Source organism: Staurois parvus, unplaced genomic scaffold (genome assembly GCF_062004578.1).
Source record: "Staurois parvus isolate SC_StPar_1 unplaced genomic scaffold, SC_StPar_1.0 ptg000189l, whole genome shotgun sequence".
Classification (NCBI taxonomy): Eukaryota; Metazoa; Chordata; class Amphibia; order Anura; family Ranidae; genus Staurois; species Staurois parvus.
In genome coordinates this window covers 979312-1003303 of record NW_028317985.1, presented here as the reverse complement: position 1 = coordinate 1003303, position 23992 = coordinate 979312, and the positions used below count along the sequence as shown (strand labels likewise).

Here is a 23992-nt window from a genome sequence, read left to right as displayed (position 1 = left end):
CATCCCTAGTACTGCCAGGCTGAAGTGCTAACCAGGGGCAGACTGACCATTTGGAAACTCGGGCAGTGCCCGAGGGCCCGGGGTCAGTAGGGGGCCCCATGAGATGCCCCTGGTACCTTTTTCATAGGCTTTTTTGAGTTTGGGCAAGGACACAGGGGCCCCAGAATCCCCTATTGCCCGGGGGCCCCATGAGTTGTCAGTCCGCCCCTGGACAGGATCCAATTAACCTACGAGCATGTCTTTGGAGTGTGGGAGGAAACCGGAGTACCCGGAGGAAACCCACGCAGTCACAGGGAGAATATGCAAACTCCAGGCAGGTGGTGCCGTGGCTGGGATTCAAACCAACAACCCTAGTACTGCCAGGCGGACGTGCTAACCATTTATATATACAGTATATTTATTGAAATATGTTTTGAAATATATTGAATACGGCCAAAATTGTAGCATTTCAAATATATGTCAATATATTTGGGAAGAATATTTTTAAAATATATTTCAAATATATTTTTCTTCCATGTGGAATGTCCTGGTCATGAAGGGGATCAAATCTTCCAGAGCTCAAGTAGGTAAAGAATGTACCAATAGAGCTAACACATTTCGGGGAATTGCCTCCCCCTGCTTCAGGGCTGTTGGTAGGTGTGAACAATGATGGGTGGACTCTGCAGTGGTACCTGAGTTTCTTATGAAAGCAGATGTTGAATGCGCATTTTATGTTCTCTTTGTCCCGCGGCGTCCTGGAAATGACAGTTGTGAATGGAGCCTTATCATATTAGAGTGGAATGCTGATTGACTTGAAATCATTCTGGTATCGTCAATCATAAACAGCCAAATCTAGATTGTGTTCAGGACCGGCGTGTGCTCACTCCTTCCAGGAAGGACGCTCATGGATATATTACTGATATGTGAGAAGAGGAGGTCAGAGGTTTGCCAAAGGGAAACAGGTGTAATGGGGATTATGATCATCAGCGGGAAATGCACTTCACAATAATAATCGATCAAACAAATTCAAGGGGTTAACAAAGGTTACAAAGGCTGCTGAAGATAGAGATTTCTCCACCTTTGTTTAAAGCTGAAATCCCAAGCATAAAAAAAATGTGTTCCTTAATTATTGCAGCTAGGTTCACTCCTATGCAGGTTGCGTCTGACCCGTTTCTACATTGCATTTTTTTTTAATCTTTTCTTGTTGCTAGGCAGATTTGAAACGCAAAACCGCAACAAAACCACAAGAAATGCTTTTCTGAAGCGTTTCCTTTGAAGTCTATAAAACCAAAAACGCAACTTTTTGCATTCAAAAAAGTCCCTGACCCTTTCCAAAAAACGCACCGGGTGAAAACGTGGAGATGTGAACAAGTCCCATAGGAAATCATGTTAAATGGCCCGTATTGTGTTTCTGCAAAATGCTGCAGAGAACGCTTAGGTGTGAACCTAGGGTAAGGGCCCATTTACACTGTTGTGCATTGATCCATGTTCCAAGTATAGCCTCTGAATACCTGGAAGATGCTTTTCTATTGCCCTCCACCGTGGATTGCTTTTCAGGCTCCGTTCACATCATTGGAGTGTGCATGCGTTTCTGCGCATTGAGTGTAGAATAGCCCATTCATTTAAATGAGCTGCCTGAGTGCAAGAAACTTTTAAAGGAAGTCCTTGACCTTTATGAGAATTATGCATTGAAGTCATTAGCGGGCATTTTTGCATTGAAGTCAATGGGAACGTGACTTTGCATGAAAGTCTATGAGACGTGATTTTGCATTGAAGTCACTAGGGGGCGTTTTTGCATTGAAGTCAGTTGTCATGGCTAGTAGTAGCTGTAGTGATTGAGTCATAACATGGACTTGTCTCCTTCTTCCTCTGCTAGCAAAGACAGCTGGCTGAACAAAAAAAAAATACACTATCTGTGGGGTGCTTTACATTGGTGGTGAGTGGGAAAAATGTCTCTTACATTGGTGGTCAGTGGGAAGAATGCTCCTTACATTGGTGGTCAGTGGGAAGAACGTCCCTTACTTTGGAGGTCAGTGGGAAGAATGCTCCTTACATTGGAGGTCAGTGGGAAGAATGTCCCTTACATTGGTGATCAGTGGGAAGAATGTCCCTTACATTGGTGGTCAGTGGGAAGAATGCTCCTTACATTGGTGATCAGTGGGAAGAATGTCCCTTACATTGGTGGTCAGTGGGAAGAATGTCCCTTACTTTGGAGGTCAGTGGGAAGAATGCTCCTTAGATTGGTGTATATTGGGAGGAATGTCTCTTACATTGGTGGTCAGTGGGAAGAATGCTCCTTACATTGGTGGTCAGTGGGAAGAATGCTCCTTACATTGGTGGTCAGTGGGAAGAATGTCCCTTACTTTGGAGGTCAGTGGGAAGAATGCTCCTTAGATTGGTGTATATTGGGAGGAATGTCTCTTACATTGGTGGTCAGTGGGAAGAATGCTCCTTACATTGGAGGTCAGTGGGAAGAATGTCCTTTACATTGGAGGTCAGTGGGAAGATGCTCCTTACATTGGTGGTCAGTGGGAAGAATGTCCCTTACTTTGGAGGTCAGTGAAAAGAATGCTCCTTACATTGGTGGTCAGTGTGAAGAATTTCCCTTACTTTGGAGGTCAGTGGGAAGAATGTCCTTTACATTGGTGATCAGTGGGAAGAATTTCCCTTCCATTGGTGGCCTTTGGGAAGAATGTTCCTTATATTGGTGCTCATTGGGAAGAATCCTCCTTAAATGGGTGGTCAACTGATAGAATGTCTCTGAAATTAGTGGTCAATAGGAAGTGGCTTTGGACCTGGAATTATGTAGGTACCATCATATAGGAGGTCCGTCAGCTACAGCTCAAGGAACGTCTAGCAATCCCTGAAGGCATCATAAGATTCCTAAGATCCGAATTTGAGAATGGTTGGTCTTGTGACATGGATCCCTCTAGGATGATTACCAATTAGCTATCTACATACAGGCAGGAGCACGGGATTATTGTTTTATGTTATTTTCAGCTGAGAATACGGCAAGCTCAACTCCAACCTTGGAAACCCAACAGACGCCTCTAAATCTGGCTCTGCGCCAGCTCAGTTATTCTGCCAATCGTCCGACATAACACTTTTATTAGAACACGTGTACTTCCCATGGACCTCCAACAAACATGGTGCCAGCTCAGAATGCAGCTCCTACACGCTTTCCTGATCTGCACAATGTCGCTGCCTGTCCTCCAATACCCTCCAGAGGTTTATTGAAGCTCTGATGAGCTGTCCCCTAAGTGCAGCTCTGAATCTTGGAGGAATGTAAACCTGAAGACAAGTGGGGGAAATATTAATGTTAAACAGAAGCTTGTTTGTATTGTTATAATGTTATGTGATACATTGTGTCATATTCTCAATGAACGGCTCCTGGAGAAAGCAGATCATGCATTACATCAGTAAAGATAAAGTCCAGGCGAATGGAAAAATACAATTCCGTTCTGCCAGCGTTCTACTCCAGGCGCTCCATAAGATTTATTAGCCAGGTCAGTTACTTTATTTTTCTGCACTGCAGGTAAGTAACCCAGTGTGGTCACAGACCCCCCCCCCCCCAACATACTGATTGGGACAATACAAAATTGAGGTCATCATTCTGATTAGCCTGATGTTATCTCCTGTTATCAAGCTCCCATTGTTAGAGTGACAGCACTGTATGATGCAATAGAATCTGCTCTGCTCACATTTCTAGCTTTCTCTCTGTGCTCCTGTTCGTGGGGTTATGCATGGGGGTCCTTGGTTTGAATCCTGACCAGGGCACTATCTGCATGGAGTTTGCATGTTCTCCCTATAGTGGGTCTCCTCCAGGTAGCCATTCTAAAGACATGCTTGTAGGCAGGGGCGGACTGACAACTCCTGGGGCCCCCGGGCAATAGGGGATCATGGGGCCCCTGTGTCCTTGCCCAAACTCAAAAAAGCCTATGAAAAAGGTACCAGGGGCATCTCATGGGGCCCCCTACTGACTCCGGGCCCTCGGCAGTGCCCGAGTTTCCAAATGGTCAGTCCGCCCCTGCTTGTAGGTAATTGGCTCCTGTTTAAAACTACCCTGATATGTGTGTGTATGCATGTGAGATAGGAATCTTAGATTGCAAGCTCCTTGCGCTCAGGATACTAATGTGGCAGCTCAGTGGCTAAAGAGATAGCACCTCCACCTGGCAGTTTTAGGGTCATTGGTTTGAATCCCAACCACAGCAACACCTTTCTGGAGTTTGCATGTTCTCCCTGTGCCTGTGTGGGTTTTCTCCGAGTACTCCAGTTTCCTCCCACACTCCAAAGACATGCTGGTAGGTTAATTGGCTCCTGTCTAAATTGACCCTAGTACAGGGGTGGGCAACTGTGGTCCTCCAGCTGTTGTAGAACTACAAGTCCCATGAGGCATTGCAAAACTGACAGTTACAAGCATGACTCCCAAAAGGCAGAGGCATGATGGGACTTGTAGTTCACCAACAGCTGGAGGGCCACAGTTGCCCACCCCTGCCCTAGTACATGTATGTATGAATGTGAGTTCGGGACGTTAGATTGTACGCCCCTTGAGGGTTAGGGACTGATGTGAATGTACAATATATATGTAAAGCGCTGCGTAAATTGATGGCGCTATACCTGTAATAATAATAACATGAATGGTATGTAAATAGCTGCCTACATTGACACCACTATATACTGTAAATACATTGCCTTTTTTGTGAGTGTACCTTGCTGGGGGGTTATTTGCAGACACTGTCACCTGCATAGGCAAAGTGACAATCTCTTAACCCCCTAAAGCTGACCATACACTAGTAGAAATTTGTATGAAAATTTTCATTCAAACAGGTTCTTTCAATTTTCTAATCATTAGTGGGGTGCACTGACAGGCTGAACTGATGGGAATTGATATGCTGCACTGATGGGCACTGATATGCTGCACTGATGGGCACTGATAGGCTGCACTCATGGGCACTGATATGCTGCACTGATGGGCACTGACAGGCTGAACTGATGGGAATTGATATGCTGCACTGATGGGCACTGATATGCTGCACTGATGGGCACTGATAGGCTGCACTCATGGGCACTGATATGCTGCACTGATGGGCACTGACAGGCTGAACTGATGGGAATTGATATGCTGCACTGATGGGCACTGATATGCTGCACTGATGGGCGCGGATGGGGCTGCACTGATGGGCGCGGATGGGGCTGCACTGATGGGCGCGGATGGGGCTGCACTGATGATCAGGGCACAGTGTGCCAGTGTAAAATACTGTACTCGATGTGCCCCTCACAGATCTGGCTCTCCTTCTCTCACACACAGTGTCTGGGTGAGGAAAAGAAAGCCGATAACCAACAAAGGAATTTAGTCTGTTTACACTGTGACAGCTGTGATTGGACACAGCTGATCACATGGTAAAGGGCCAATATGATTGTCCCTTTACCCCAATCTGTGATCAGCTGTGTCCAAGGCACACAGCGGTCACACAGCGCTTCCATTGTGCATCCCAGGGGCAGCACAGGAGGTTTGCAAGTGGGAGGATGGCCAAAGATGCCCTCCCAAAACTGGAGAGCCACACTGTAGCCATATATCAGCAATTGCACGGTGGATAAGTGGCTAAAAACTGGCCACACTAGGCAGGAGAGCAGAGTGTGGTCAGTTTTCTAGCTGTGCTGGGAACTCGACGTGCTCTCCTCCAGTGGTCAGACTTGTCCTTACACGCCCCCCTCTACAGCCATTCACTGGGAAAACCAGTGTGCTGCTGTTTTTTCTCCCCCAGCTCTCTATGCAAGTGGGAGGACAGCCAAGGACACCCTCCCAGAACTGGAGAGCCAAACTGTAGCCATGTATCGGCTATAGCGCAGGTGGATAAGTGGTTTAAAAGTGGCCACACTAAACATGAGAGCACAGCGTGGTCAGTTTTCTAGCTGTGCTGGGAACTCGACCTGCTCTCCTCCAGTGGTCAGACGTGTCCTTACACGCCCCTTTCTACAGCCATTCACTGAGAAGGCCAGTGTGCTGCTTTTTCTCGTCCCCCAGCTCTCTATCCAGCTGAGAACAGCGGGAATGTGATCATTTTAAAAAAAGGGAAAAAAGGTATTTATGATGTTATTTTATATATTTTACATTCACTTTAACAGCATACAATTTTTTATAGTACTTTTAAGCGGCATTCGTCAAGTCATGGAACATTCTGAAAATGTTCGCACAAACGATTGCATATTACACCCTTAAAGCGGTTGTCAACTCTGATTTATAATTTGTACCTACAGCTTATAGTAAGTCTTACCTGTAGGTATGGTGAATGTGACTGAGGAGATATTCACATCACGAGCCGGTGACGTCACTGCGCATGCGCAATGACACTCCTCATTCAGGGCAAACTGAGCATGCTGTGAAGGCAGAGCGCTGTGCTTCAAAGATGACTTCTGGCGCATGCGCAGGAGTGATGTCATTGCGACCCAACCATTCAAAGTGCAAACCTGGAAGGAAGACCTGGAAGTGTGTAATGAAAGCTTCTATTTCTGCCCTGAAATCTAAGAGCACTAACAAGGCTGTAATGTATGAGTCTGTCCCTTTAAGACCCTTCACATGGCTTTGTTTAGCTGTGCAGAGATCGTGTGAGCGAATACTGAAGATTTTTCGGATTTTAGGGTAGAGGTGCCTGTGACATGTTCGTTTCTTATTTCACACATTTCTTCCAGGGTGTTACACTAACGTCATAGGTCTGTCTAAGATATTTCTGTTTAAAAGTGTGAAATATCAGTGCGGTGTGCAAGGGCGGACTGACAACTCATGGGGCCCCCGGGCAATAAGGGATCATGGGGCCCCTGTGTCCTCGCCCACACTCAAACCACACCCAAAAAAGCCTATGAAAGGTACCAGGGGCATCTCATGGGCCCCCTACTGACCCCGGGCCCTCGTGCAGTCCCATAGTTCCCAAAAGGTCAGTCCGCCCCTGGCGGTGTGATAGTGACACTCCACTAAGCAGTGAGCCGTTCTCCAGTAACCTTCCTGTGGACGTTGATGGATACCAGAAACAGCAAACACTTGGACTTATCTCAGATTAATGATGTTTATGTTGGACAATTTCCCAGCCTTCTGTGCTCCGGGTTTTTTTCTTTTTGCCTTTAAGAGCCGGTTTGGAGAGGTGCTGGAGGTAATCAGTTTATTGTTCTTTATTGTATGTTTGTATTTCATCATTATATAATATAGTGTATTATGTATATAGTATTCTCTGTTTATTATGTGCTATGTGTTTATTATTATATACATGCTGTGTACAGCATATACTTATGTGCATCATATTCTATATGTAGTATTATCTGTATACTACTATGCGCTGTGTATTTAGTATTATATACATGTTATGTATATATACCTACTGTTGTGTTCAAAATAATATCAGTCAGACATCACTAACCGGATCAATCACTGTTTTTGGTAGAAATGATATTTCTACATGGCAAATAATTTCCTAGCAGGTGTAGTAGAGTAATAGAGATCCAACAGACCCAACAGTCATGACATGCATGCTGCTGATTCTGTGTCATTGAATCACTCATTGAAAGGGGCATGTTCAAAATAATAGCAGTGTGGAGTTCTATTAGTGAGGTCATTCATTCTTTGAAAAACAGGTGGCAATTATTGCCCTTATTTAGGGAAGGAAGGCAGCAAATGTTGTACATGCTGGTTACAGTGCATTTCTCTCTGAAATTCTGAGGAAAATGGGTCGTTCCAGACATTGTTCAGAAGAACAGCGTACCTTGATTAAAAAGTTGATTGGAGAGGGGAAAACATATAAAGAAGTGCAGAAAATGATCGGCTGCTCAGCTAAAATGATCGCAAATGATTTAAAATGGCAACCAAAACCTGAAAGACGTGGAAGAAAGCGAAAAACTACCATTCGAATGGATAGAAGAATAGCCAAAATGGTGTGGACTCAGCCAACAATCAGCTCCAGGAAGATGAAAGAAGGTGTGACGTTCCCTGTGAGGACTGTTACAATTAGAAGACGCCGATGTGAAGCCAAGCTATCTGCAAGAAGTCCCCGCAAAGTCCCACTGTTGGAAAAAAGACATGCTGAAGAGGTTACAATTTGCCAAAGAGCACATTGACTGGCCTAAAGAGAAATGGGGCAACATTTTGTGGACTGATGAAAGTAAGATTGTTCTTTTTGGGTTTAGTGGGTGGAGACAGTTGGTCAGACGACCCCCAAACACTGAATTCAAGCCACAGTACACTGTGAAGACAGTGAAGCATGGCGGTGCAAGCATCATGATATGGGGATGTTTCTCATACTACGGTGTTGGGCCTATTTATCGCATACCAGGGATCATGGATCAGTTTGAATACATCAGAATACATACTTGAAGAGGTCATGCTGCCTTATTCTGAGGAGCAAATGCCCTTGAAATGGGTGTTCCAACAAGACAACGACCCCAAACACACCAGTAAACGGGCAACATCTTGGTTCCAGACCAACAAGATTGACGTTATGGAGTGGCCAGCCTAATCCCCGGATCTTAATCCAATAGAAAACTTGTGGGGTGACATCAAAAATGCAGTTTCTGAGGAAAAACCAAGAAATAGAGAAGAACTGTGGAATGTCGTCCAATCATCCTGGGCTGGAATACCTGATCACAGGGGCCAGAAGTTGGGGGACTCCATGCAACACAGATGTACAGCAGTTCTCAGAAACAGTGCGACTACAACCAAATATTCATGAAGTCATTCAAAGGAAAGCAAAATCTTCAAACATTTCTCAGTTTATATAGTGAATGTTTGAGTTTGTAAAGAAGAATACAAACACTGCGATTTTTTTGAACCGTCTAATATTCACTTTTCTTCAATTTTTTTAGAGGAACAACACAAATTTGATCTATTTTTCTTCATGTTTTGATTTGGAATAGAATGTGTCGTGTTCCCAATGCATTTGTGTGGATGGAAATAAAAGCTATTAGAAGGATTTTGAGCTTTATTCACTTTTTTCAACACACTGCTATTATTTTGAACACAACTGTATGTGCATCATGTACTATATATATATATATATATATATATATCTTATCCCTCTTGCATTGAGCTGTATTGTTGCTGTATTGTCTCCCGTTATATTGTACAGCGCTGAGCAAACTGTTGGTGCTATATAAATCCTGTTATTCCTCCCACTGATACCAATGATGGGGCACTATTCCTCCCACTGATACCAATAATGGGGCACTATTCCTCCCACTGACACCAATGATGGGGCACTATTCCTCCCACTGATACCAATGATGGGGCACTATTCCTCCCACCGACACCAATGATGGGGCACTATTCCTCCCACCGACACCAATGATGGGGCACTATTCCTTCCACTGATACCAATGATGGGGCACTATTCCTCTCACTGATACCAATGATGGAGCACTATTCCTCCCACTGACACCAATGATGGGGCACTATTCCTCCCACTGATACCAATGATGGGGCACTATTCCTCCCACTGACACCAATGATGGGGAATTGTTCCTCCCACTGATACCAATGATAGGGCACTATTCCTCCCACTGACACCAATGATGGGGCACTATTCCTCCCACTGACACCAATGATGGGGCACTATTCCTCCTACTGACACAAAGGATGGGGCACTATTCCTCCCACTGACACCAATGATGGGGCACTATTCCTCCTACTGACACCAATGATGGGGCACTATTCCTCCTAATCAGGGGCGGACTGACCATTTAGCCACCCGGGCACTGCCCAAGGGCCCGGGGTCAGTAGGGGGCCCCATGAGATGCCCCTGTTTTTTTGGTGTTGTTTAAGTGTGGGTGAGGACACAGGGGCCCCATGATTTCCAGTTGCGCAGGGGCCCCTTGAGTTTTCAGTCCTCCCCTGCTCCCGATGACACCACAATCGGGCATTATTCCTCCTACTGACACCAATGATGGGCCACTATTTCTCCTGATGACACCACAATCGGGCACTATTCCTTCCACAACTCTCCAGCAATACACACCAAACTGAACATGTGCAGCTTGCTCCCAAGGCTCTGTTCTATCAGCAGATGGATTGGGGACAGTAGAAGGGGAGGATCAGAGAAGACAGGATCAAACATCCTTTGTACACAATGTAGAGCATTAAAGTGGTTGTAAAGGCTCACGTTTTTTTACCTTCATGCATTCTATACATGAAGTTAAAAAACATTCTCTGTGCAGCATCCTCCCCTAAGCCCCCTCTTGATCCATGTGCACTGGAGTCTCCGCTGGACTCCCTCTTCTCATTGGCTGAGACAGAAGCAGGAGCTATTGGCGTTCCCACTGCTGTCATTTACAGACAGTGAGCCAATCAGAAGAGAGAAGGGCGAGCCATTGCGGTGTGTGTGTGAATGGATACACGGAGCAGTGGGTGCCCCCATAGCAAGCTGCTTGCTGTGGGGCACCTGACAGGAGGGAGTTCCCGCGGGGGACCCAAGAAGAAGAGGATCCAGGCTGCCCTGTGCAAAACCACTACACACAGCAGGTAAGTATAGAGATGTTTTTTATTTAAAAAAAAAAAGCCTTTAGAATCACTTTAACCCCTTAGGTTCCACAGTGAGTATAACAAGCATGTTTTACTGCATCTACAGACTGATTGTACTGTTGTGGGTTTAGTAACACTTTAATTACACACTATGCACAGAATGCAGTACTATATGTATAGAGCTGTCTATATATTACACTTTGTGCTCTGCATATAATATTACCTATGTACTCTGTATATTGCTGTATACTAATAATAATATAATGTATAGGGATGCACCAAAATTTTGGAGGCCGAAACGCTTCGGCCGAAAACACCCCTATCGGCCTCCGGGCGATATAAAAATAAGCACCGATACAGGTTCCGAAAATAACCCCGGTCCCTGGCTGCCGCCATCCGCCGCCACTCGCCAGTTCGCAGCCTTACCTGAGAAACCACCGAACGATCCCAGCACTGGGCATAGAGATAAGTGAAGAAAAGATGGCCTCCACTCATCTCTATGCCCTTGGAGGACCAGAGCGACGTCACTTCCGATTCCAGAGCTTTTTTTTTTTTTATTAAAGCACTAGATCAATGCTTTTTTTGATCTAATGCTTTAGAGGGTAAAGAGGAGTAAGAGGAGTTCCAGAGCCGACCCAGGGGGAAGATGTGAAAGAGTTAATTGGCAAATTATTAAACTCCATAATGGACAAATCGGATATGATGATGTTTAAATTGGATGGAGTATATAGAATTGGGAAGTATCAACAAGAAAAAGGATTAGAGAAACCAAGAGATATAATTGTTAAATTCCATAGCTATGGAGATAAAGAAGAAATATGGAAAAAGATTACAGGAAGACCAAGCATTGTATATGGAGGGAAAAACATTCAAATCTTTGCAGATTTAACAGCAGAGTCTCTGAGAAGGAAAAGATCATTGAAACCCCTATTAGAAGTGTTGAAAAAACATAATGTGAAATATACAGTGGGGATCGAAAGTTTGGGCACCCCAGCTAAAAATTTGTATTAATGAGCATAAAGAAGCCAAGGAAAGATGGAAAAATCTCCAAAAGGCATCAAATTACAGTTTAGACATTCTTATAATATGTCAACAAAAGTTAGATTTTATTTCCATCATTTACACTTTCAAAATAACAGATTTTGCGTCTGCAAAAGTTTGGGCACCCTGCAGAGTTAATATCTTGTACTGCCCCCTTTGGCAAGTATCGCAGCTTGTAAACGCTTTTTGTAGCCAGCCAAGAGTCTTTCAATTCTTGTTTGAGGTATCTTTGCCCATTCTTCCTTACAAAAGTCTTCCAGTTCTTTGAGATTTCTGGGCTGTCTGTCACGCACTGCTCCTTTAAGGTCTATCCATAGATTTTCAATTATGTTGAGGTCAGGAGATTGTGAAGGCCATGGCAAAACCTTCAGTTTACGCCTCTTGATGTAATCCCCCGTGGATTACGAGGTGTGTTTAGGTCCATTATCCATTTGTAGAAGCCACCCTCTCTTTAACTTCAGCTTTTTCACAGATGGCATCAAGTTACCATCCAAAATTTGCTGAAATTTTATTGAATCCATTTTTCCTTCTACTCGTGAGATGTTCCCTGTGCCACTGGCTGCAACACAACCCCAAAGCATGATTGATCCAACCCCATGCTTAACAGTTGGACAGAGGTTCTTTTCATTAAATTCTGTGCCCCTTCTTCTCCAAACGTACCTTTGCTCATTCCAGCCAAAGAGGTGGGGGTGGAAGGGGTTGGTGGGAAAGGGGGGTAGGGACAGGGGAAAGGCAAAGGGTAGGGGGGTAGTAATACTCTGCAAGATAAGAGAAGGATGGATGAGGAAGGATAAACCCGCAGGAAAAAAGTAAGATGGAAGAAATTCAATATATAACCTATAACGTAAAGGGGTTAAATTGCCCAGGAAAGAGATTTAGACTATTTAAAGAACTACAACATAGAAAATCCTCAGTAGTATTCCTGCAGGAAACACACTTAGAGATAGAATCAAAAAAAATGTATTATTATTATATTATTATTTTTTATGATTATTTATTAAATTATAATTTATGATTTTGTGTTTCAAATTTTATCATACCTGGGATGTTTAATAGACTCTTGTTCGGACAGATTTCAGTGAGTTATTCCTAAATATTACAGCCGACAATAAAAAAACTACATATTTCCATGCAAAATAATGGTACCGCTTTCAGCACCAAAAATCTAAAATAATCATACCGCCAGGGAGGTTAAAGCACGACATGTTGAGTATCTATTTACTCGGTATAACATCATCTTTCATATTTTACAAAAAAAATGGGGTATATTGTTTTTTTTTTTTATCATTAAAGTGTATTTTTTTCCCAAACAATTGCGTTTGAAATATATATTAATTTTAAAAAACTTTCCATTTCATTTTCGGCCAAGTGCATCCTGAATTTTGGGTTTCGGCACCAGAATTTTCATTTTGGTGTAGCACTAGGTATTATGTATATATTATACTGTGTGCCAAATTTTTACTATTATCCAAATACTGTATATACAGTATAGTCTTATGTGTAATTTGTACCAGTCAGTACTGGGAGCCATTCAGGCTCTCCTGCTTGCACGTGTGCTGACAAGGAGAGAGAAATGACCCCAGTAATCTGGTGCAGAATCTGTTTGTTCAGTCCCAGGCAGATAGGTGATCAAGCCATGCTGCTTAACTGCCATAGGAATAAAATGAGGTCACTGACCTGGCTATGGTTTCTGGCAGGTGTGCCGCAGTCACAAACTTGTCTCTAAAACAGTTTAAATCCTTTGGCAGAGTTCCTTTACATGTACAGTATTTCAGCATTTGCCTGGAGACAATCTTCTGCTCTACCACGTGTGAGTGTTTGTTTAATGAAAGCGATTGTGGACATAGAAAGGACACCTTTTAACCGCACAGAAAGGCGCTGTGTTTTACAATGTTTTCCCATGCTACTTAAACGTGGCCAGTTTTGTTGTATGAATAATTTTCACATTTATATCCTCCAGTTTTTGTTATGCAGCATTAGCACCCGCCTTCCAATTTGGTGTTTTAAAGTGACCCTGTCACTGGATGTAAAAAAATTGTAAAAAAACATGACCTGTGAAAGAAGAGGATTTATATCTCTGTGTCCTGCTGCTTGTTCCCCAATCTTTGCTCAAGAGGTACATCTGAATCAAAAATCTTCAAAATGATCACTTTCCAGCGGATTGGATGGCTGAATTCCCCGGAACCAGATGTAGTTCCATCCGCTGACCTGTACCTTCATCACTATGTCCTGTAGGGGTTTGCGGTGACTGGCGGTTTTCCGCCAGATCAATGCCAGTCACCACAAGGGCCCATAAAAAATTGTGTGTTCTGTGTGCCCTGTACTTCCTCAAAGCCTGGGTGATCCCGGACAAGCCCCCAATCTTTGACTGGACAGTGAAAGGAAAAGCAGCAGAGTGATGCTCATCTCTCTGTCACTATGCTTGCGCCTCCTATCAGCATGCTTCCTGTCAGCACTTGAACTGATTGGCTCTTTGTGCTGCTTTTCCCTCCACAAGACACAGATCTGCTGTGCAGGCAGGTACCAGGTCAATTTCAGGTATTTACACTGCTTACTTTAAAAAAATGAATATAATGATGTAATATTAATTAGGGAACTGCGTTCATGTCTTTTATATCTGCTTGGTGGCCAGCTTGTACAGAAATCTGCACCAATGCAGTCTGTTAATTTGCACCCTACATATAGTGACTTATAAAGGTACACACTCTAATGCCACCTTAATTCTTCATCCCACAGTGTTCTGCTCTCCGTAGCTCCACCCCAAAAACCCGTCACCACCATAAGTTACGTCCATGGGAACACTGATATACCGCTGATCAGCAAGACTATGCAGCAGTGTCTGTGGGACACAACTCAGCGAATCCCGGATCAAGAGGTCGTTGTCGATGTCCAGGGCGGCAAAAGAAAGACCTTCAGCCAGATGTGCAAAGATGTAGGTAACAAGTGCACCTGTCATGTCGCGGGTAACAGTGTGGTGTAGGATAGATGGTAGGATCCTTTTAATGGTGAAAGTTTTAGTGTATTTTGTTACCCTTTCCTAAACCTCAATCTGTAGATTCATCCTTTCACTGCCAGAGCCGTTTTAACTTTTTGCACACGTTTAAAAAATCATTTTAGGCCTGATGCTTAGTTAAAACCCCCAAACATGATCTATTTTCTGAAACCAGAGACCCTGGAGAATAAAATGTTGGTAGTGCCAATTTTTTTGTCACGTGACATTTGCACAATTTTTTTTATCAAGCACAACATTTCTGTAAAAAATGCATTAAAGTTAATTCTAAAACAAATAAATATATTACCCAGTTTGTGATAAAAATATAAAAGATGAGGTTTCACCGAATTATCTGATAACCAAAATGTCAAGCTTTAAATTCCTACGTCGGTTATATATTTGCGGAGGAAAATATGACATTTTGTCATTCCAGGGGCAGCGGTCGCTCTGTCATTTGTTTACCCCAAAACCTGGAATATATATAACTGACATGGGAAGTTTTCCCGTTTAATAACGTGCAGCAACAGCACTGAAGAAGGGAGAGTCTTTTCTCCCAAAACGCGTTGGCTTGATGTACTTGTCATTACTCTCAATAAATGCCACCTAATCTACCATCATAAGTGCATTCTTTTGAATATCGGGCGCTCCTTCCTTTCTACTATTCGAAGTATATGGGCAGCACAGTGGCTAAATGTTTAGCACTTCTGCCTGACAATATTAGGGTCGTTGGTTTGCATCCCAACCACGGCACCACCTGCCTGGAGTTTGCATGTTCTCCCTGTGCCTGCTTGGGTTTTCTCCGGGTACTCCGTTTTCCTCCCACACTCCAAAGACATGCTGGTAGGTTAATTGGATCCTGTCTAAATTGGCCCTAGTATGTGTATGTATGAATGTAAGTTAGGGACCTTAGATTGTACACCCCTTGAGGGTTAGGGACTGATGTGAATATACAATATATATGTAAAGCGCTGCATAAATTGACGGCGCTATATAAGTACTTGAAATAAATAAAATATACGAGTGGAAACAACCTCAAGGCCATGCCAGAAAGGCAGCAGCCCAAACCCTAAGAGGGTTTACCACCAATATCCACCACTGGGGACATCTCTTCCCTCCCCCCACGCAACCACCCACCTAGGACCGGTGACTGATCTAGTTAGTCCAGCGCAATCTTCAGCACAAACATTAAAAAGAAAAAAAAAACACAGAAAATGATTTACAGATAGTATACAGATTACTCATAGGAGTGAATTAAAAAATCACAAATCTATTCATCCTCTGAAATCACATGTACATCTGTTCTGTGTAAACGGAGGAAAATATGAATATTATTAGATTGTTTTGTTTGTTTTTTCTTCAAGTCGAATTTTCTACTTCATTCAGATTTCAGTGAATCTGCATCTTGGCCACTAGATGGTACTAACACTAATAAGTACAGGTGTACCTCGTTTACAAACGCCTCAATTAACATAGGTTTACAAAAATCCATTGAAAATAATGCCTTGCTTTACAAATTTTTTTCGCAATACGAAGTGTATGTCGGTGCCGATTTTTAAATGCAATTGCCGGCTTTTTTTTTTCTTCACTATAGCTCACAGAATTAGCTGTCACTTTCCCCAGAGTTAAGAAACTAAAAGAAAACAATGTTTCTTTTAACTCAGGCAAATAAACTAAAAGGAAACTTTCTTTCTTTTAGCTGGGGGGAAAGTGACAGCTGAATTTCTGAGCTATAGTGAAAAAAAACAAAAAGCGGTAATTACGTTTAAAAACCGGCACCATAATAAATAAAAAATACGGCGTGGGGTCCCCCCTCCCATCCATACCAAGCCCTTCGGGTCTGGTATGGATTTTGAGGGGAACTCCCACACCAAGATTTAAAAAAAAAAATGGCGTGGGGTCCCCCCCAAAATCCATACCAGGCCCTTATTTAAGCATGCAGCCCGGCAGGTCAGGAAAGGGGGGGGGGACACGTGAGCTCCCCCCCCTCCTGAACCATACCAGGCCACATGCCCTCAACATGGGGGGGTGCTTCGGGGCGGGGGGGGGGCTCCCCCCAAAGCATCTTGTTCCCATGTTGGGGAAAAGGGCCTCTTCCTCACAACCTTGGCCGGTGGTTGTGGGGGTCTGCGGGCTTATCGGAATCTAGCAGCCCCCTTTAACAAGGGGGCCCCCAGATCCTGCCCCCCCCATGTGAATGAGTATGGGGTACATGGTACCGTTGCTCATTCACAAAAAACTAAAAGTGTAGTGTGAAAAAAAAACCGGACACGTGCTTTGACAAGTCCTTTATTAAAAGAAAAAAATAAAAGAATGTCCCCCGCAGCAGATCCAACGTCAGTCACGATGTCCGCCGCCGACCCGAAAAAAGAATGAAAAAAAAAAGGGCTCTGCATCCGACAAGGGCCCCCGGCTGTCTGCCTGCTCCGGTGGTTTGACAGTTCTCAAATATGTATGGGGTGGGGCCCCCCGGGGATATTACGAATGTGACCCCCACCCCATGTGACATCAATGATTTGCTATACTAAAAGTCCCGCAGAATGAATTAATTTCGTAAACCGAAGTATGCCTGTACTTGATTGTAAGCGCCATCTAGTGGTCATAAAGCAGTATTTTCCTAAATCACACTTGATTGTGAAGAATAAAATTCAGCCTGTAGAGAAAATAATCTAATAACATTTGTTTTGTCCCCTTTAGACAGAGGTAATGTGCATGCCATTCCACAGGAAGAATAGCTCTGTGAATTTTTTGTAAATACATCTGTCCTTACATATTGTGTAGACTATATAATTTCTGGCTCCTTTTGAAAATGTTAGTTGCCTGGCTATTATGTGGATCCAGTGTTTTCAGTCATTTCTGTGTCAGTGACCAGGAACAAGTATGCAGATCAGTGGACATTGGATTTTATAAAGGGGGCCAGTACATTATTAGTTGTTAACCATTTGCCGCACGCCCTATGGCCGAATGGCGGGCGGCAAATGCCATCAGCGTTCCGGGTGGACGCCATATGGCGCCATATGGCTCCTGCAGAGCGGCGCAGCGGCGCGATCTGTCACTGGCCGTGTACCTCGGACACGGCCGATGACAGATCTGAGTATCGGCCCTGTTGCCCAATCACAGTAGGTCACATGACAGTTGTATACAATGGATGGCTTCATTCATGCCATCCATTGTATACTACTGTCTAGTTGTGAATGGTCACAGCTAATCACATGCACATGTCATGTGATTAGCTGTGGCCAAATCCAAGCTAAGCACAAAAAAAAAAAAAAAAAAAAAAAAAACCTGAATGAATCGATGTCATTCAGGTAAATGCTTGCAAATTGTGTAAAAAAAAAAAAAAAATACTGATCACTTCCCCAAAGTAGTACAATGTTACTATGGTAACATTGTACTACTTTGGTCATAGTGAAATATGAAAAAAAATCTTAAAAAAAAGAAAAAAATGTAATAAAAAAATGTTTTAAAAAAATATATAATTTTTTTTTTTTCATACTGTCACCAGTCAGTGTCCCTGAGCACCGCCATGCCAGTTATATGATGACGCTGTACTGCACTGGTGACAGTATGTAAAAAAAAAATAGTGAAAATAATTTTTTTAATTTTTTCATTTTCCGTAAAATTATGACAAAAAAAATACAACTTCAAAAAACACGCCATGCCTCTTATGAAGTACGTCGGACTGTCTACTCTGCAATAAGGTGTCATTTGGGGGATATCTGTACTGTTCTGACATTCTTGGACCTCAAGAAATTGGATTGGCTGTCAGTACTTCAGGATTGATCAATTTTCAGATCTATCCCATAGTTTGTGAACTCTATAACTTTCCTACAAACTAAAAAATACATCCTAATTTGGGTTATTTTCACCAAAGTCATGTAGCAGAATACATCTCGGCCTAAATTTATGAAGAACAATTATTTATTTCCAAACTTTTATAACAGAAACAAAGAAAAGCTTTTTTTTTAAAAAATTTTTGGTCTTTTTTTGTAATTTAGCAAAAAATAAAAACCCCGGCAGTGATTAAATACCACCAAAAGAAAGCTCTAGTTGTGTGAAGAAAATGATAAAATTTTAGTTTGGGTACAATGTTGTATGACCGCGCAATTGTCATTCAAAGTGTGAGAACGCTGAAACCTGAAAAATGGCCTGGGCAGGAAGGTGTAAAATTGCCCGGTATTGAAATGGTTAAACACTGCTATAGAATATAATGTTTTTTTATTATTTATTGCACAGGTTGAGACTCTTGCCGCAGGACTGCTGGCACTTGGCTTGAAAAAAGGAGACCGCCTCGGAATGTGGGGGCCAAATAGCTATGAGTGGATCGTTACACAGTTTGCTACGGCTCAAGCTGGTATCATCCTGGTGAGTTCCGCTGTTCATGGTGTATTCTGAACAACGGACATTTTTTTTTTTTTAAAGCCCAACTGAATTGTCAGTTTTAAAGTTATATACATTCCGGGTGTATTAAAACAAAAGACATGCAAAGTCTTACAGTTTGTTTTCAGTAAAATACTAGCCACAACCTGAAGAGATAGGCCTGTCACTGACCACCATGCTGCAGAGAAGGACCCTTTCTCTTTGGAAGGAAGCAGTGGTCTCTCTGCAGAGGTCTAACATCTCCCCCTTCGGAGTCAGAGCCAGAGCTGTCTAATCAGTGAGAAGCATGAGCTCTGTTGAGAAAAAAAACCCTTCAGGCTTTAGAGCCATGTGAACCACTTCAAGTCTTGGACGTTTCAAAAGTCGAATGGTTAAACTAATCAAGGACCACAAAAGTCCTTGTTCAAACGGGGCGATTACCTCTGTGCCCCAAGCAGGGTGGTGTTTTCCAAGGGATTACCAGATGCTGTGTGCATACCAATGCAGGCAGTCTAGTTCATGTCTATTGGGATACAGTGGCTGCATGGACACAGAAGCTGCTCTCAATATGACATAAATGCAAATGGCTGGTGCATGGCCCCCCGAAGGCACCCAAGATGAGTTTTCCGAGTTGTACCCGCACTCACCTGGATGTCATATTGGGGCACAGCTGTGTCCTAATAGACATGAATGAGTCTATCTGCATGGGGATGCACAGAACATCTGTGCATTCCTGTGTGGGTAAGCACAGACCTCACATGGGGAACAGAGGCAATCGCTCCGTCTGAGCAAAGCCCAACAGTGCTATGACTTTTAATTATGACTTTTAATCTCAAGATCCTGTTTTTGAAATGTAAAATTCTGACTTTTAGGGGTTTATTTACTAAAGCTGGAGAGTCCAAAATCAGACTTCCTTCTGCATAGAAACCAATCAGCTTCTAACCTCAGCTTGTTCAATGAAGCTTTGGCAATGAAACCTGGAAGCTGATTGGTTTCTATGCAGAAGGGAGTCTGATTTTGGACTCTCCAGCTTTAGTAAATAAACCCCTTAATGTCAGAATTCTGATTTTGAAATTTAGAATTCTGATTTTTAATCTCACAATTCTGATTTTTAATCTCAAAATGTTGACTTTTCATCTCAGAATTCTGATTTTTAATCTCAGAATTTTGACCTTTAATCTCAGAATTTTGACCTTTAATCTCAGAATTCTGATTTTTCATCTCAGAATTATGACTTTAAAATTTAGAATTATGACTTTTATTCTCAAGATTCCTGACTTTGAAATGTAACATTTTGACTTTATCAGGATTCTGATTTAGAAATTTAGAATGTATGACTTTAAAACTCAGAATTTTGACTTTTAATCTCAAAATTTTGAGTTTTTATCTCGAAATTCTGACTTTTCAACTCAGGATTATGATTTTTACTCTCAGAATGCTGACTTTTACTCTCAGAATCCTGACTTTGAAATTTATAATTGTGACTTTTAATCTCAGAATTCTGACTTTGAAACTCAGAGTTTTATTCAATAAATTTAGGATGGACCCAGGGCTCTTCTGTAGAAATTAGCAAAAAAAATAGAAAAGTAGAAAGATCGAGAAGAAAAGAGAAAGGGGAGAGAGGAGAAGCCACAGAGGCCACTTAAAGGAGTTCTGAGAGGCAGTTAAGAGGAAGGAAGCCCCCCTTTGATGTTCAAAGCAGCAGTAAATGTGAGGTGTGAGGAGAAGGAGGGGAGTAGTCAAGCCAAGGTTGCCATACCAAAAGAAATTTACCATGAGTGTCCTCCAAAATCGTGATCCTCAGTTCATTGACAAATGTGCCCTGAATCTTGAATTTTACCTCTTCAAAGCTGAGGGAAGGAGTCTTCCATGCAGGAGCAATAGTTAATTTAGTGACTATAAAAATATGGGGGATAAGGATGCGACCTTGCTGGGGGATATTGTTAATCGGGTTGTGGAAAAGGGCCTCCCAAGAGTCTTTGTGAAAGTTAATTTGTGATTTAATCATTGTATAGAACAGAGTGTAAGCTGCTGGCCGGATGTGGCCCTTTGCTTGTTATCTGGCCCTTGAGGCACTATTCCTTCCACTGATACAAGGTACTATTCCTTTCACTTACACCAAAAATGGGGAACTAATTCTCCCATTGACACCAATGATGGGGCACTATTCCTCCCACTGGCACCAATGATGTGGCTTTATTCCTCCCATTGACACCAATGATGGGGCACTATTCCTCCCACTGACACCAATGATGTGGCACTATTCCTCCCGTTGACACCAATGATGTAATTGTTTTACTCCCACTGATGCCAGGGCATTTTCTACTCCCACTGACTGCAGTCTGGCCTTTCTAAACTTTGAAGGGCAGTAAACTGGCCCTTTGTTTTGAAAGTTTTGAGACCCCTGATATAGACCTTTATCCACAAGTGATGTATCTTTGGGTAAGTCCACTATATATGGAATATGAAACATATTGCCTTCTTTGCAACACCCCTAGAGCAAGATGCTATATAGTTTGGAATACATTTACCTTTTCTCTACGGTGTAAAATACCAGTGGAAGAGCACTTTATAAGAGTTCTCCAGCACTTTTATATTTCATAAACATCACTTGTCAGATTTTCGATCATTCTTCAGGAGGAAGAGTGGTATAAAGCAATAAAATGGGGCACAATTATAAGCATTCTCAAAATAGAAGAGTATATAAAGAACAACACAACTTAGGTTGTTATATTACGTTTTCAGTTTTGGGTTTAGATACATTTTTTGACTTTTAATACAAATGAAATTGTTCAGTGTACATTGCCATTACACATTCACATTGACCTCTAACACAAATCTGTTTTCTGCAGGTGTCGGTGAATCCAGCGTATCAAGCAAAGGAATTGGAGTATGTCCTTAAGAAGGTACAATAGATTAAGGCCCCTATTATATCTTTGTATATTTGTTTGATCATTCATGGTCATAAAGTGATAATAAAATCCTGTTTGTTTATATATACCTATAATAAGGCTTACCTGTAGGTACAGTAAATATCTCCTAAACATGCCCTGTTGAGGGGATATATACTTGTATAGCAGCCGGTAACGTCACCAGTGCATGCACACTGTGTTCTCAATGGACTGCATGCTGTCCATTGAGGGATCTGTGCGAGGCTGTGACTGCCGCATGCATATGTGGGAGTGACGTCATCATGGCTCGGCCACTTAAGCGGCCGAGCTCACGAACCCAGAAAGAAGACAAGGTGAAGTTGGAAGCCCTGACAGCGCACCAGTGGGGGGCTTTGTTTTAAGTAAGTCCATTTATAATGCTATTATGTTCTTAGAGTGGTACTAAAAGTTCAGTTTTTTTGGTTATTTTTAAATAACCAACATGTCAAAATGACCTGCCCTGTGCAGTGGTTTTGTGCACAGATCAGCCCCAGTCCTCTGCTTTTTGGGTTCCCCACCGGCACCTCTGGCTCCTCTACCTTGGCCAGTGCCCCAATAGCAAGCCGCGTGCTCACATCCATGCCCTGCTCTATATGTCCATAAGACACATAGAGCTGCCGTTTAGCCATGGTGCGACTGCATGGCAGGGTTGCAACTAGACTCAATATATGAGGCCATTCCACAGGTGCTCACAAATCCAGGCCGATGGTGGCTGATGAGGGTCAGAAGGCTGGAGGTGACCAAAGGCAATGCAGAAAAGGACCAGATGATTAGAGCTCCATTTCTCTCTTTTGCAAAGCAGAAGCAGCTGTGGAACTATGCTTCTTCTAAACCAGTGGTCTCCAAACTGTGGCTGGTGGGCCGAATGCGGCCCTTTGCTTGCCTGTTAGTGGCCCTTTGATCACTGTTCCTCACACTGATACAAGGTACTATTCCTCCCACAGAGACCAGTGATGGGGCTTTTTTCCTTCCACTGACACCAATGATGGGGCACTATTTCTCCCAATGACACCAGTTACACTTACTGACATCAACAGTGGGGCGCTGATCCTCCCACTGACACCAGTGATGGGGAAATGATCCTCCCACTGACACCAATGATGGGGCACTATTCTTGTTCCTACTAATACATTTTTTACTCTCACTGACAATCAAGCCTGAGGCATTGTCTACTCCTACTGACCCTGGGGTATTTTCTGCTCCAGCTGGCCACAGTCCAGCCCTCCTATAATCTGATGGGTAGTAAGCTGGCATTTTGTTCATAACATTTGGGGACCACTGCTCTAAACTGAATGGTGAGAAACAAAACGCACAACGCACTCCTGATCGTTCAGTCTTCAGTGTTAACCCTTTCCACAGTAAAACTGCCAGTGGAAGGAACTTTGATAGATGCCCAATGGTGGAAATAATGAGGTAGCTCCTGGTTTCAGAAACAGGGCAAGGGCTTAGGGCAATGTACATGGATCTGGACCTAGAAAAACACTCTGCAGCCAGATTTTGCCAGTATTTGGTGTCTGGAAAGAGCCACAAGGGTATGCCAATGCCCAAAGGTCACTTCCAGGCTAGTCTTGCACTTCTAGTCCAGTGGGTCCAGGTACGGCTCTCCAAAGACTAGTTGAGGAAAGGCCAATCTAGATAGCTATGTAAGTCCAGATAATTTTCAGCCATGTTTCTGCTTTTTCTTTTCACAGGTTGGTTGCTCTGCCCTAATATTCCCTGCCCAGTTTAAAACGCAAAGATATTATGAACTTTTGAGGAGTATTTGTCCGGAGATTGACACCTCACCAGCAGGGGGCATCAAGAGCAAGGCGTAAGTGTGCTCAGTTTGAGGTCATGTGACCATTGTGATTATACACGAATCGAATTTTGTCTGGTTCCTGATGAACTGGCCAAGATTCAAGCTGTGGGTGCTCCCCACCAACCCACACCCCCCTCATCCTTCAATCAGCTGCACTGGCTGTCAAAATACAATGGCAGGAAATTTGTCCATCCACACTATTCGGCATGTATGGAGGAATCTGCTAGATTTTGTTTCGGGTTGACCGAAAAAAAAAATCTATTGTATGGCCTCAGGTTACACAGATAATCAGATCTCTCTGCTACGGGGAAATTTAAAAGACCAGTATAGCTTAGGGTGTATTCATACCTGCGAATGGACCCGCACTCCGATTAGATGCAAGAACCCCAGTGGGGGGT

General features: G+C 43.1%; 1 protein-coding gene across 1 annotated transcript in view; it reads left to right on the top strand.

Annotated features, from left to right (window-relative positions):
* The window catches only part of ACSF2 (acyl-CoA synthetase family member 2), an 82870-nt gene that overhangs the window by 5595 nt on the left and 53283 nt on the right, over nt 1–23992 (top strand). The window contains exons 2-5 of the mRNA XM_089677597.1: nt 14255–14450; nt 18744–18872; nt 21719–21772; nt 23488–23606. Coding sequence (XP_089533723.1) covers nt 14255–14450; nt 18744–18872; nt 21719–21772; nt 23488–23606 — 498 coding nt within the window. The remainder of the gene's footprint in view (nt 1–14254; nt 14451–18743; nt 18873–21718; nt 21773–23487; nt 23607–23992) is intronic.